The sequence below is a fragment of the Chlorocebus sabaeus genome, chromosome 24 (assembly GCF_047675955.1).
Source record: "Chlorocebus sabaeus isolate Y175 chromosome 24, mChlSab1.0.hap1, whole genome shotgun sequence".
In the NCBI taxonomy this organism is placed as follows: domain Eukaryota; kingdom Metazoa; phylum Chordata; class Mammalia; order Primates; family Cercopithecidae; genus Chlorocebus; species Chlorocebus sabaeus.
In genome coordinates, this window is record NC_132927.1 from 76,146,687 (window position 1) to 76,160,427 (window position 13,741).

The 13,741-nt window shown below is 45.7% G+C and overlaps 1 protein-coding gene across 4 annotated transcripts in view; it reads left to right on the forward strand.

Moving 5' to 3' along the window:
* The window catches only part of EML1 (EMAP like 1), a 208,877-nt gene that overhangs the window by 48,114 nt on the left and 147,022 nt on the right, over positions 1 to 13,741 (forward strand). The window contains exon 1 of one of the 4 annotated variants that reach the window (XM_037984479.2): positions 7,900 to 8,110. The exons of 2 other annotated variants lie outside the window; for them this stretch is intronic. In XM_037984479.2, coding sequence (XP_037840407.1) covers positions 8,044 to 8,110 — 67 coding nt within the window. In that variant the 5' untranslated portion in view covers positions 7,900 to 8,043. Of the gene's footprint in view, positions 1 to 7,899; positions 8,111 to 13,741 lie in introns of those variants that run through there. One more of the 4 variants, XM_037984481.2, reaches the window with a different exon arrangement.

Sequence of the window (13,741 nt, forward strand, 5' to 3'; positions counted from 1 at the left end):
AGCCCCAGGGGCAGACAATTGTGGGGTGTTTGGGAAATGAAAAGCAGAGGGATTGACAGGGGCCAAAGAACCGGAAGAACTAGGGGAGCCATGAAGGACCCCGAAAGCCAGTCTGTAGGGTTAGGACTTCGCTCTGCAGGCTTTTTTTTTTTCCTTTTCTTTTCTTTTTTATTTTTTTCAAATGGAGTTTCACTCTTGTTGCCCAGGCTAGAGTGCAATGAATGGCATGATCTCGGCTCACTGCAACCTCCACCTCCCAGGTTCAAGCAATTCTCCTGCCTCAGTCTCCCCAGTAGCTAGGATTACAAGCACATGCCACCATGACTGGTTAATTTTTTATTTTTAGTAAAGACGGGGGTTTCACCATGTTGGCCAGGCTGGTCTCGAACTCATGACCTCAGGTGATCCACCTGCCTTGGCCTCCCAAAGTGCTGGGATTACAGGTGTGAACCACTGCGTCCAGCCTCCTTTTTCTCTAATAAGGAGAATAATCTTAACACTGGAAGGGATAGAAGAAACATCCCTGGGGAGAAATTGCCAAGAGCCTAAGGAAGGCAAGAGATGGCAAGAGACTGTTCGGTTACTGTGAATACATTCTCCAGGCCTCAGCAAGCCAGCTCTAATTTTGCCAGATGGGAGTCACAGAAAACTGGGAAGGGAAAAAAGGTCATAAGTTTCCAAAAAGCAGAAAAAGTTGGATTCTGGAAAATACAGATGATACATTTGATATTAATGTTGGTTCTGAGCAAGAATTTTCACAGATCTTTGAAGAGCTAGTGTGTAAACACTTGGAAGGAAAAGTGGCGCCTGAGAGCCAAACCAACCTCGTTCCCTCTTTTTCTGTGTTACCAGACCAAATTTACAAAGCAATGGCGAAGCTCCTTCACAAAATCCTGTGGACAATGAAGAAGAAAATAGGCTGGGTGGGGAGGGGGGAGGGATTGCAATGGGAGTTATACCTGATGTAAATGACGAGTTGACGAGTGCTGACGAGTTGATGGGTGCAGCACACCAACATGGCACAAGTATACATATGTAACAAACCTGCACGTTATGCACATGTACCCTAGAACTTAAAGTATAATAATAATTAAAAAAAAGAAAAAGAAAAGAAAATAGGCTGGGTGAACGAACGGTTGGGGTGATTTCATTTTTAGTTAGACAGGTATTTCCAAAACACTGAGAAACAGATCAATAGAGATGTGGCTGGGCAGGCATCCAGTGCCATACACAGGACTCTGCACCCCTCCCGCACTGCTAACCTGATGATCAATTATAAGGACGAAGGAGACATTGAAGGGTGGCACATTATGGCACATTCACTGCTATGACAATGCCAGATTTAAGAGTTTACAAGATTTTGGTTGACTAAAATGATGGACAGAAGCCAACAAAATGGCATTTAACAAGGGTAAAGATAAATCTTGTCATTCGATTTTTAAAGTATCAATTAGCTCAGTAAAGGAAGGAGAAGATCCAATAGCAGTTCATTTTTAAAAGACTGATAGGTTTATAATTGACCACAAGTTCAACATGGAGCCTACAGTCCACATCCTGGCTGCTCAAAAAAAAAAAAAAAAAAAAATCAATACACGCTTCAGTTGCATCAATAGAATTATAATATTCAAGTTACTAAAGGGAAATGCCACCCAGGTCGGAGTGCTCCGAGGTTACTGTATGCTGTTCTGAGTACCTGAATCTTCAGGATTCAGGATAAAAGGATCTGGTTGGGTGGGATGGACATCTCTCCAGACAAGGGGTCTAGAAACAATGTCACATGATGGACAGGGAAGAAATGGAGAATGTTACCCTGGAGAAGATGTGGGTTCTCTTCCAGGCATTTGAAAGCCTATCATGTGTAATGGGCAACCACTTTTGTCCAGAGTTCATTTGTTCACTCAGCATTTACTCACTGCCAACTACGTTCAACCTTGTGTCAAGCATGACGGGCATTAGGGGCATATAATCTCCCAGGAGAGACAGACTTGTACACAAGTTCCCACAAGGCAAAGCAGATTGGCACAAGGGCAGATGTACTCATGACTGCAGAGGCCCTGCTGATGGCGCAGCTCCTACCCTGGCAGGCAGGGGAGGTGGGCACTCAGGACTAGGGCACAGCACTGGCCAAGGTTCAAAGCCTTCAAGTGCACGGCACGTCTGAGAGTCGTGAAGTGGAGTTTTCGGAGAGCACAGTGGGGCAGGGATGTGTTCAATGCCAAAGATGGCATTTGCAGCAGCAGCGCAGACAGACTTGAAGTTCATGCCAAGATGTTTGCACTTAATATGGTAGGCAGCAGAGAATGAGAGGACATCAGTTAGCGCCTCTTTGGGTAAGTTAACCCTGGAGTAATGAAGCAGGGCCGGGTAAACCAGGACACAGGCTACTGCTGCAAGGTTCCAGAGGAGATAGAAGCCAGAACCAGGTCAGAGAGAGATGAAATTGACCAGACAAAAGTAGGATTGGTGAAGAATGCTTTGGCAAGGGCAATTTAGGATGAAAAGAAACAACAATCTTTTTAATAATTGGAGTGCTTCAGAACTGAAAGGGGGCAGAGTGACCATTTGTCAGGGATGCTGTAGAAACGACAGCTGCATCAGCAAATGGGGTTGGAGACCACAGAGTTGAATGTTCCCTTATGGTTGTTAGAATCAGTGATTACCTCTCATTTTGTAGAGTAACAATTTTATCATGAAAAGCTAAATTTTATGTTTTAATATGAGTAGTGAATGGTGCCGCATCTGTGATCTGTGGAATAGCCAATTCTTGACTCTGAGATTCTTTTTTTTTTTTTTTTTTTTTTTTTTTTTTGAGACAGAGTCTTACTCTTGTTGCCCAGGCTGGATTGTGGTGGGCACAATCTTGGCTCACTGCAACCTCTACCTCCTGGGTTCAAGCAATTCTCCTGCCTCAGCCTCTTGAGTAGCTGGGATGACATCCTGTCGTCCACCATGACACCATGCCACCACCACGCCTGTCCAATTTTTGTATTTTTAGTAGAGATGGGGTTTCACCATGTTGGCCAGGCTGGTCTTGAACTCCTGACCTCAGGTGATCCGCCTGGCTCGGCCTCCCAAAGTGCTGGGATTCCAGGCGTGAGCCACCACATCCGGCTTGACTCTGAGATTCTATACTAACTGTATTGATCTGCTCAGACTCCCTTAAGAATGTGCCACCAGCTGGAGACCTGAAACAACAGGAATTTATTTTCTCACAGTTCTGGAGGTCAGAAGTCTAAAACCCAGGTGTGGGCAGGGCTGGATCCTTCTGTGGCCCCTCTCCTTGGCTTGCAGGTGGCTGCCTCCTCCCCGTGTCTTCACTTTATCTTCCCTCTCTGTGCATCTCTGTCCAAATTTCCCCTTCTTCTAAGGACACCAGTCATATTGGATTCGGGCCCAGCCTAATGCCCTCATTTTAACTTGATTACATCTGTAAAGGCCCCATCTTCAAGTAAGGTCACATTCTGAGGTCCTGCACTTCACATAAGTGGAGTCATAGAATATTTGTGCTTTTGGGGACTGGTTTATTTCACGCTGCATAGTGTCTTGATACATTCTGATAGCATGTATCACAATTCCCTTCCTTTTTAGGATGAAATAAGATTCCACTCTATGGATGGACCACATTTTGTTTAACCATTCATCCATCGGTAGATACTCAGGTTGCTCCCACCTCTTGGCTATTGTGAATAATGCTGCTATGAACATGGGTGTACAAATATCTGTCCAAGTCCCTGCTTTCAACTCTTCTGAGTATCCAGAAGTGGAATTCGCTATTTCTTTCTTTCTTTTTATTTTTTTGAGACAGCATCTCACTCCATTGTCCAGAATAGAGTGCAGTGGCATGATCTCAGCTCATTGCAACCTCCACCTCCTGGGTTCAAGTGACTCTCATGCCTCAGCCTCCTGAGTAGCTGGGACTACAAGTGCCCACCACCATGCCTGTCTAATTTTTGTATTTTTAGTAGAGATGGGGTTTCACCATGTTGGCCAGCTGGTTTCGAACTCCTGACCTCAGGTGATCCATCTGCCTCAGCTTCCCAAAGTGCTGGAATTACAGGCATAAGCCACCATGCCTGGCCTCTATTTCATTTGAAAACTTGCCAATTATGACTCTTTAACTGACTTCATGGCCACCTGCAGTTTGGAAGGCACTGTGTTCTATGTGCTACATTCCCAGCCCCAAGCATAGGGCCTGGCACTGTGTAACTATTTTTGGAAGAGTGTTGGATTAAACAATAGAAGCACAAGGCTGCACATTTCTGGGTGATTTTTAAAAATTGCCTTTCTATGAATAAAGGCTACAGAGCTTTCACTTTCCTTTCTCTTTTTCACACGTTGTACAAATGCTGCTATTAATTCCACTGAACACTGTGGTTATATTGTCCTAGAGAGTATACATCATTTATTACAATGACAACATTTTTGCAGCTCAGGCTATAAATTATCTCACAATGACGTGGAACATCAGTCTGTTAAAATGTTTAGGCAAAAACATCACACATTATTAGTTTTCAGAGATTTTTCTTGAACTTTCCCCACAGATCTTTTTTAATGCTGTGTAGATTATACCTAATTGACTTAACATGCATATCATTGCAATTATTCTAAATTTAGCCTTTTCTTAGAGTAAGATTTTGCCATTGTGGGAAAAACATATCTGTTTAATACTCTAGGTTAAGAGAGTAATGACGATCTTTATCAACTCAAAAGAAAGTGGACTGAGCTCTTAATTGTCTTACTTGTAACTTTACTCTAGTGGAAATAATATCTTCTAAGAAAATCTCCAGCTCAATTTGGCAGCTGAAGTTTTAAATATATATCTCCTTTCCCATGTCTAAATTGTGACCACCAAATATTACAACATTAAACATAAGTAACGCTAGCATTCTTTTTTTCTTTTTGAGATGGGGTCTCATTCTGTTGCCCAGGCTGGAGTTGAGCTTTGCCCCAGCTGCACTGTATGGAGGGCAGTGGTGCAATCACAGCTCACTGCAGCCTCAACCTCCTGGGCCCAAGTGATCCTCTCACCTCAGCCTCCCAAATAACTAGGACTACAGGCACACACCACCACATTTGGCTTTAAAGAAAACCATCTTCTAATTATTCATGATTACTACTTCCTTTTCAAATTCAGAAATGCCAATCATCCAACATATCCTAAAGTATAAAACTGCAAAGTGGAGTAGAGAGAGCATGAACACTGGAGTAGACAGAGGAAAGATGGGAAATGAGGACGATGAAATGGGCATCTGGGTGTTAAGTTTCACCCTTTGAAAGCCCCTTCTCCATAGCACCTACCTCTCACCTCAGAGAGGCAGAGTACCCACCTGTGCCATGCGGGGGCAAGGGAACACTTTACCTGGCCCTCTGCCAACTATCTTTGGTCCCTCCCATTTCCTTTCCCTGCCAAAGTTTTCTTTTTTTCTTTTTCTTTCTTTTTTTATTTTATTTTTTTGGTGACAGGGTCTTACTCTGTCATCTAGGCTGGAGTGCAGCGGAATGATCTTGGCTCACTGCAACCTCTACCTCCTGAGCTCAGGTGATTCTCTCACCTCAGCTTCCCAAATAGCTGGGACTATAGGTGCACACCACCATGTCCGGCTAATTTTTTGTAGAGACGGGGTTTCTCATGTTGCCCAGGCTGGTCTTGAACCCTGAACTCAGGCAATCCGCCCACCTCGGCCTCCCAAAATGCTAGAATTATAGGCATAAGCCCAGGGGTCAGCCTCCCTGCCAAAGTGTTCTAACATGCATGTACATGCCCTCTCCCTTTGATATCCAGCAACCTATTGCATCGCCAGGGCGCTCCAGGTCCCCTGGGAACCCTCTGCCACCAGACAGGAGAGCTTTACCCCAGCCTCATCCTCCTTGACCCTTCCTGCCGAGAACTCTATGCAAATGCCCACTGGAAGCTCTCTGTGCTCTTAGCTTAGAGAGACAATGTCCTCTGCTGATTCTCCTGCCTCTAACGGTTGTTCCTTCGGAATGTCCTTCTTTCTCCTTTGTTGAGGCTGTGCCCCAGCTCCTGTCCGATTTTCCATTCTCTTCTTTAGAGACTTCATTTACAATCCCTTTGCTGACAACTCCCAAATCTCAATTCTTTCTCTCTAGTTGCTACAGGGCACTTCTAATTGGAGGCTGTGCTGTCCTCGCTTGACCTTCCTATCTTTCCAGCTGTATGGTCCTATAGCAACTTCCCTCTGGCCCGCCCTTGGTGCCGCATTTCTGGAGCACTGCAGACATCCTGGGCTGTTCCAGCCACAGGCCGCGGCCCCTGCAGCCCAGTCAGCAGGCAGACCCAGCTCCCTAACACAGCTCTCATCAGTGGCCTGCCTGCATGAACCCTCCAAGCATCCCTCCATCTCCCAGCAAGTCTGGTTCAGGCTCCTCTGCAGCTCTTGGGGCCTCTCTTACCTGGCCCCTTGCCCTCAGTCCAGTCTTATTTCCCACTTGTCTGCACAATGTCTGCAGGCACCTTTCTTCCTTCTCTCCTCACTAGCACTGTCCTGCCCACTGTCCTCCATCCACCAAGTCACAGTCAAACCCGCAGCACCTGTGGCCCTTCAGCCTCCACCCACAATGCATCTTCCCAATTAACAATCCTGCCAGGACAGGGACAAGGTCTTAAACTCTGCCTACAGCGTGTAGCACCAGTCTTTACTAACCCATGTGCTAACCGTGCCACACACAGAATGACAAAGTTCTGTCCCTCACCTGCCATCTACTGATGTCCAAGCCGGGCTTCTGGAAGGACAGGCCTCTGAGCCCAAGCGAGGCCTACGAGTTTTCCTAATTCTAACTTATTCAGTTCTTATTTTACCCACTGTATTCAACCTGCACAAGTTAGTACCTACAATTTCAGATTTTTGGCATGGAACTGAATTATGACTATGATGCAACAGGAAGTGTAAACGTTCTGCAGTCTCTCTGGGACCAAGCCCATTCTTGGGTTAGATCATCCATTTTATGTATTCTAATTTCTTGCTTCCCCGCTTGTTATTTGGCGCGTCTTTACTTACTTCACTCCATGGGAATAAAATGCGAACCATTAACAGCATTTTTATGTATATGGGCTGGAAAAGTTACAAACTCATGGATCTGTGTGTTTCTCCTACTGCGCTATTTTCTCCTAACTCTTGGTCTCTTTCTGATGTAGAATAAATACTGATTTCCTTAGTCCTGTAGCAAGTTAACAAGCCTGTAATGTGACAGATCTGTATCCCAGTGGCTGATCGTAGGGAAACCACAGAGCGCTGTTTTAGCTGCGTCCGGTCCTCAACACTGCGAACTTCCAGCCTGGTGCCAGGATGGCCTCTCTGTCCCAGGGTGAGCGAAGGTTCGAGTGGACTTGCCAGTCCCGTGCTAATTCTCACTGAGGCAGGGCCTTGCTGCGGCGGAAAAACGTGCGGACAGAAGGGCACGCCGAAAGGATGTGGCCCACAGTGAGCCGCGGAGTAGAAACAGCCGAAATGCGCGGGCGCGTTGTCCATGTTTGGTCGTGGAGCTGCCCGCGAGCGCGGGAACAGTGCATCAGGAGCGGGTGGGCTTGGGAGTCCGCGGCGGTTACCTCGGGCCCCCGCACGCCCGCTCTCTCCTGGCCTGGGTCTTTGTCCCCCCGCCCCCTCAAGGACCGCAGCCGCGCCCCGCAGCCCCTGGGCCCCAGTGCGTAGAGGCGGGGCCTGGCCAAGCGGACGGCGGGCGGCAGAGGCGGCCCTGCAGCACCCAGGCCGCCCGGGCAGCGCTCCCCACTGGGGAAGAGGCCGCAGGCGCGGGAGGCTCGGCCCGGCCCCGCCCCGCCACGTCCCCCTCCCGGCCCGGGCCCGGCAGCCGCCGAGGCCGCCCCCTCGCGGGCGGAGCGGGCGCTGGGCTAGCGCGGCGGCGGCGGCGGCGGGCCCGGGGTTGCCATGGTAACCGGCAGCAGCAGCCGCCACAGCAGGGCCGGCCCCAGCGCCAGCGCCGGTCGCGGTCGGGCTCGACTCAGTGTGTGGTGAGCGGCGGCGGCGCGGCCGGGCCGGGGAGCGGGCGCGGCCCGGCGGCCTCAGCATGGAGGACGGCTTCTCCAGCTACAGCAGCCTGTACGACACGTCCTCGCTGCTCCAGTTCTGCAACGGTGAGGGGCGGCCGCGCGGGGCCGGGGCGGCGGGCGGCTGGCGGCGGGCGGCGGCGACGGCGACGGAGGCGACCAAGCCGAGGGGCCGAGGCCCGGCGGCCGCGGGCGAGGCCGCGCAAAGTTGTTACGGAGGGGCGCGCGGTCCCCGTTCCCGCCGCCGGCGCATTGTGCTGGAGCCGCGGGGCCGCGCCTCGCTCCGGGCCGTCCGAGCTCCCCGCCGCCGCCCCGGCTCCCGGCACTGGCGCGCGGACCCCGCCGGCTACAACACCCGCGGAGCGCGCCCGGGCGGAGGCGCGTGGGGCACAGGGCGGCGGGGAGGCCCGGGCAGCATCCGCGTTCCGGGGAACGTGTTGCTTTTTTGCTTCCCAACTCACATCTGTTTGGAAATGACTGGATGAAGAACTCGGGAAACAAATCCCTTAATAACAAAACCCTCCTGCCAGGATGCACGCAGTGTTTGGACCCCCAGAACCCATTCAGGTCTACTTTAATGAAATCATCACAATTTAATACAATCTAGAGCTTTTTAAATGGAAAGCCAAAGTGGACCTGGCCTCAGTGTTGCTTCTTATTTTGTTTATGGGATAATGATTATTTTTTCTTTTCTTTTTGTTTTTGCAATTTTACAGGAAGGAAACATTCATATCCACCAATATGGCATCTTTTTAAAAATATGAAATCCTACATGCTTGAAAGATTTCAGTCTCATTGGCAGGGTTGAAAAAAGATTTTCACAGCACACTGAATATTTTATCAGAACATGATGTGTGATAATTCACGCACAAAAGTTAACCACACTTTTTTTTTTTTTTACATGTTGGGTTTATTGCTCCGTCAGAGGGCCCTAAAAGTTTGTTAATGGGGAAAAAATGTGTATTTGATAGAATTCGCTTAAGTGCAGTCGGAATAATTTTGAATTCTAGACCCTTTGACAACTGGAGCAATTTATTTTGCTATTGTATTGTAATTTAGGGAAAGTTTTCTTGTTATTCGACACCTGTTTGTCACTGTAGCCGTAAAGAGTGGAGAGTGTGTTGATTCATCCTCTGTAGTGATATTTTTATCGCTGGTGAAATTTATCATCTTGTTCATGTTAGAATGTATACTCTGATAGCTTTTGCAGCTTATACTTTACATCTGAACCATTTGTGGGTCTTCATGAACTTAGCAATTCCCTCTTCAGTGGAATTAAAGAAAGTTTTTACTCTCTCTCTGAATTTAACGCCAGTTTCCAAGAGCAGAACACCTGTGTTTTTGAGGCTCAGAAGGTGTTGAGGGCAAGTAGAATGTATTTGGTATGCTGGTGGTCCCTGGGATACTTTATAGTATAGAGTCATGGGAACGGTTTTGCTTTCTAGTAGGTTAGATTCCTCAATTAACATTTTGAATAGTTTCCTTAATTGATTTATAATCAATCATATTCGAATTGTTATTTTTGATCTAAAAAGTAAGTACAAACTCCTGTGCGCTTATGGTAGAATTCTCCCTATGCTAGTTGGAAAGATATGTGGCTGAAATTTGTATTAAATGACTTTGAGACATCAGGTCTTACAAATTTAATCTGTGGACATATTATTGACAGCTTGGTTTGCGATACGAAAATGAGCCTAGATATTTTTATTGGAGCAGTTGTTTGGGGGCCTGGTCATACTGTTCCTAAATAGCAGTTGAGTCATGAAGTTGACCTACACATCTATTCATGAATGTTTTGGTTTTCTGCATTTTCCTTTTAATTGCCAGCCTGGAGATATTGGCATGGTATTTTACTGGTGGTGATGTCCAGAAGAAAGTAAAAACCAGCTCTTATATTTTGTAGAGGTAACAGTTTAAAGAAAAGCCATCTTAACTAGAATCAAACAATAAGATCACTTTCTAAGTATTGAATTACTTTTCTCAAAAAGTTCTCGGCTCTATGTTTGTTATTTTTTTTAGGTTGTCTAATGAATAAAGTTTAAAGCAAGAGTGGCCTATGGAGCAGAAGTGAACATTAACTGGTGATATGTTAGGCAACAGATGTTTTGATGTGAAACATTGTAAGAAGCTTTCATTAAGTGAAAATATAAATGAATACAAGTCAGCTAATTACTATGATGATTCAATTAAAGCAATGGATCACAGAAATGCCATTTCACTAGGAACTAAATTAAACGTTTGGATATTTCATTAGCTACATTGGCAAACAATTTTTTTTAAATGAGAGACGTAGATTACAATGGCAAGACAGCAGCATAATATATGAATCATACATTTTCATATGTTGAGTATGCTTCATGCTGTTAATAGTGATAGAAACTAAAAAATCATGGTTATCGCTTTAGAAAATATAATTCATACATATTATTTGGATGACTGTCATAGTTAACTTCCTTCTGGCCAAATAAAGACAAGATCAAGATGTGGGAAGTTGAGGCGGGAGGATTACTTGCAGCCAGGAGTTTGAGAGCAGCCTGGGCAACATAGCAAGACACCCTCTCTACAAAAAATTTTTAAAAGTTGGCTGGGCTTGGTGGCTTGAATCTGTAATCCTAGCTACTCAGGAGGCTGAGATGGGAGGATTGCTTGAGCCCAGGAGTTTGAAGCTGCAGTGAGGTATGATTGTGCCACTGTACTATAGCCTGGGTGACAAAGTGAGACCCTGTCTCGAAGAGAGAGAGAGAGAGAGAGAGAGAGAGAGAGAGAGAGAGGGAGGGAGAGGGAGGGAGGGAGAGAGAGGATAATGTATAAACGAGAAGGGAGAAAGAAAAGTTTGTTCTTATGAATGAAATTTCTGTCTTCTTTTATACTTTTTTCTTGGCGTCTCTCCTCATAATTTGTAATGGATATTAAATGCAAAGTTAGGCAGTATCTAGCCTCCTGAAAAGGCTCATCCTCATCTTTCAGGAACTGTCTTTCTCATTTAAGCAGAAAATGTGTACATTGTTTTCTTCAGAGTATTTGAAATCTGTAAAGTGAGCTAGAAATCACAAGCCTTTTTTTTTTTATTTCTTGGAGCCAGACCTCACTCTGTGACCCGGGTTGGAGTGCAGTGGCATGATCACAGCTCACTGCAACCTCAAACCCCTGGGGCTCAAGCAATCCTACCTCAGCCTCTTGAGTAGCTGGGACTACAGGTGCATGCTACCACACCCAGCTCACAAACTTCTTTTAATGCTGGAAAACAAAAAACAAAAAACAAAACCCTGAAGCGTTTTGAAAAGTGAACAGTAACTATCCTTTATAAGACAATTTATGATTTGGGAAATACTCCGTATTTTCTTCAAGGCTTCGTTTTGAGGTAGGTAGTGTTACCATCCTTCCTTTCTGCCTGAGGAAACGTAGGCTCAAAGAGATTTGGCAACTTTATCAGGCTACAGAACTAGTAAGGACTTGGATACCAGTCTGAATCTTTGTGTGTGTGTGTGTGTGTGTGTTAGTAATAGCTTTATTGAAATATTTACATACCATAAAAATGTGTTTTTAAACTGTACCTTTAAGTGCATGTAGTATATTCACAGAATTGTGCAGTTGTTACCACTCACTGATTTTAGAACCTTTTCATCACTCCGGAAGAAACCGTAATACCTACTAGCAGTCATTCCATGTTCCCCCATTGCCCTCACCCCTAGCAACCATTAATCTACTTTCTGTCTTTATAGATTCTGGACATTTTATATAAATGGAATTATAGAATGTTTGGTCTTTTGTTCCCGGCTTCTTTCACTTAGCATGTTTTAAGGTTCATCCATGTTGTAGCCTGTGTCAGCATGCCATTCCTTTTTTATGGCCAAATTAAATTCCACTGTGGAGAGATACCACACTGTTTAAATCTGTTTACTTGTTGATGGGTTATTTGGGTTATTTCCACTTTTTGACTCTTATCAATAATGCTACTATGGGCACTCACATGCACATTTTTGTGTGGACCTGTGTTTTCATTTCTCTTGGGCAGATATCTAGGAGCGGAATTGCTAGGTCATATAGTAACTCTGGGCTTAACATTTTTAGGAACCAGTCTGAACTTTTTGAAACCTAAATATCAAGCTCTTTTTATTATACCTTTCTGTTAAAAGAATAAATAATTAAGGAAATGGATGAAAGAGGGAAAGAAGTGGGAACAAGTAACAAAATGTTGTTCATACATTTCTGTGAGTCCTTTGGATCCTTTGATCAATCACAGCTTACCAAAACGAGTCAGTGCACAACTGCACGTGGTTGCCATAGGTTATAAGAATCTCAGTGTGGCCGGGCGCGGTGGCTCACGCCTGTAAACACAGCACTTTGGGAGGCCAAGGCGAGCAGATCACAAGGTCAGGAGATCAAGACCATCCTGGCTAACACGGTGAACCCCTGTCTCTACTAAAAATACAAAAAAAAAATTAGCCAGGTGTGGTGGCGGGCACCTGTAGTCCCAGCTACTTGGGAGGCTGAGGCAGGAGAATGGCATGAACCCGGGAGGCGGAGCTTGCAGTGAGCCAAGATGGTGCCACTGCACTCCAGCCTGGGTGACAGAGTGAGACTCCGTCTCAAAAAAAAAAAAAAGAATCTCAGCGCCTGAACGGATCTGGCAGGTAATCTCATCTCATGGTTTACTTTCTTAAGCCTTTGAGCTGTTTCTTCAAAGTAAAGGTTACCCAGGAACCCAACAGTAAAGCAGATAGATACAGAGCTGCCATAGCTGAAAGGGATAGGGGAGAGGGTGGTGCTTTGGCCCTCCTCTCCTGCCCCCACCCCTCCAGCTTGAAATCTCTGCCCTGTAGGGGAAGCTGGAAAGGCTGTTCAAAGCTAGAAAGGCTGTTCAACCCGTGCATGAGCATTTTCAAGAGACTAGAAAGTAAATACTTCTCCAGGCAATCCATTTTTTGTCTGGACAGTTCAGACTGTCAGATCCTACAAGCAGTGAAAATTCAGCCAAAGTTCTGTCCCTTGGGTCCATAGAGAATAGGTTTAGTATCTTCGACATATATTAGGTCCTCACATGTTTGAAGACAATCATCATAGTTCTTTCTCACATCTTCTAGCTCTTAAGATGTAATTTAAATTTAATCATCCTGGTTGCCTCATCTACACCTGTTTCCTTTTGTCTATATTCCTCTCTTAACTTGATACAACTGAATGTGGTATTCCAGGCATGGTTTCTACACAGAGAAGATTAGCATAGGATACGTCACCTCCCTTATTCCAAAGTCTATACTTTTTTTTTTTTTTGAGACAGAGTCTCACTCTGTTGCCCAGGCTGGAGTGCAGTGGTGCGATCTTGGCTCACTGAAACCTCTGCCCCCTGGGTTCAAGCAATTCTCCTGCCTTAGCCTCCAGAGTAGCTGGAATTACAGGTGTGTGCCACCAGGCCTGGCTAATTTTTGTATTTTTAGTAGAAATGGGGTTTCGCCATTTTGACCAGGCTGGTCTTGAACTCATGACCTCAGGTGATCTACCCTCCTCAGCCTCCCAAAGTGCTAGGCATGAGCCACTGTGCCTGGCCTATACTTCTAATAATGCGGCTTAAGGTTAGATAGGCTCCGTTGCTTGTCACATCACATTATTACCTCTTACTGATTTTCCAGTAAAATTCTTGTCTACTTTACATGTACCATGGCTAAATCTTTTCTTAAATTTACTTACTTTTTTTTTAAGGGGGAGTTTCCTCCAACAGGC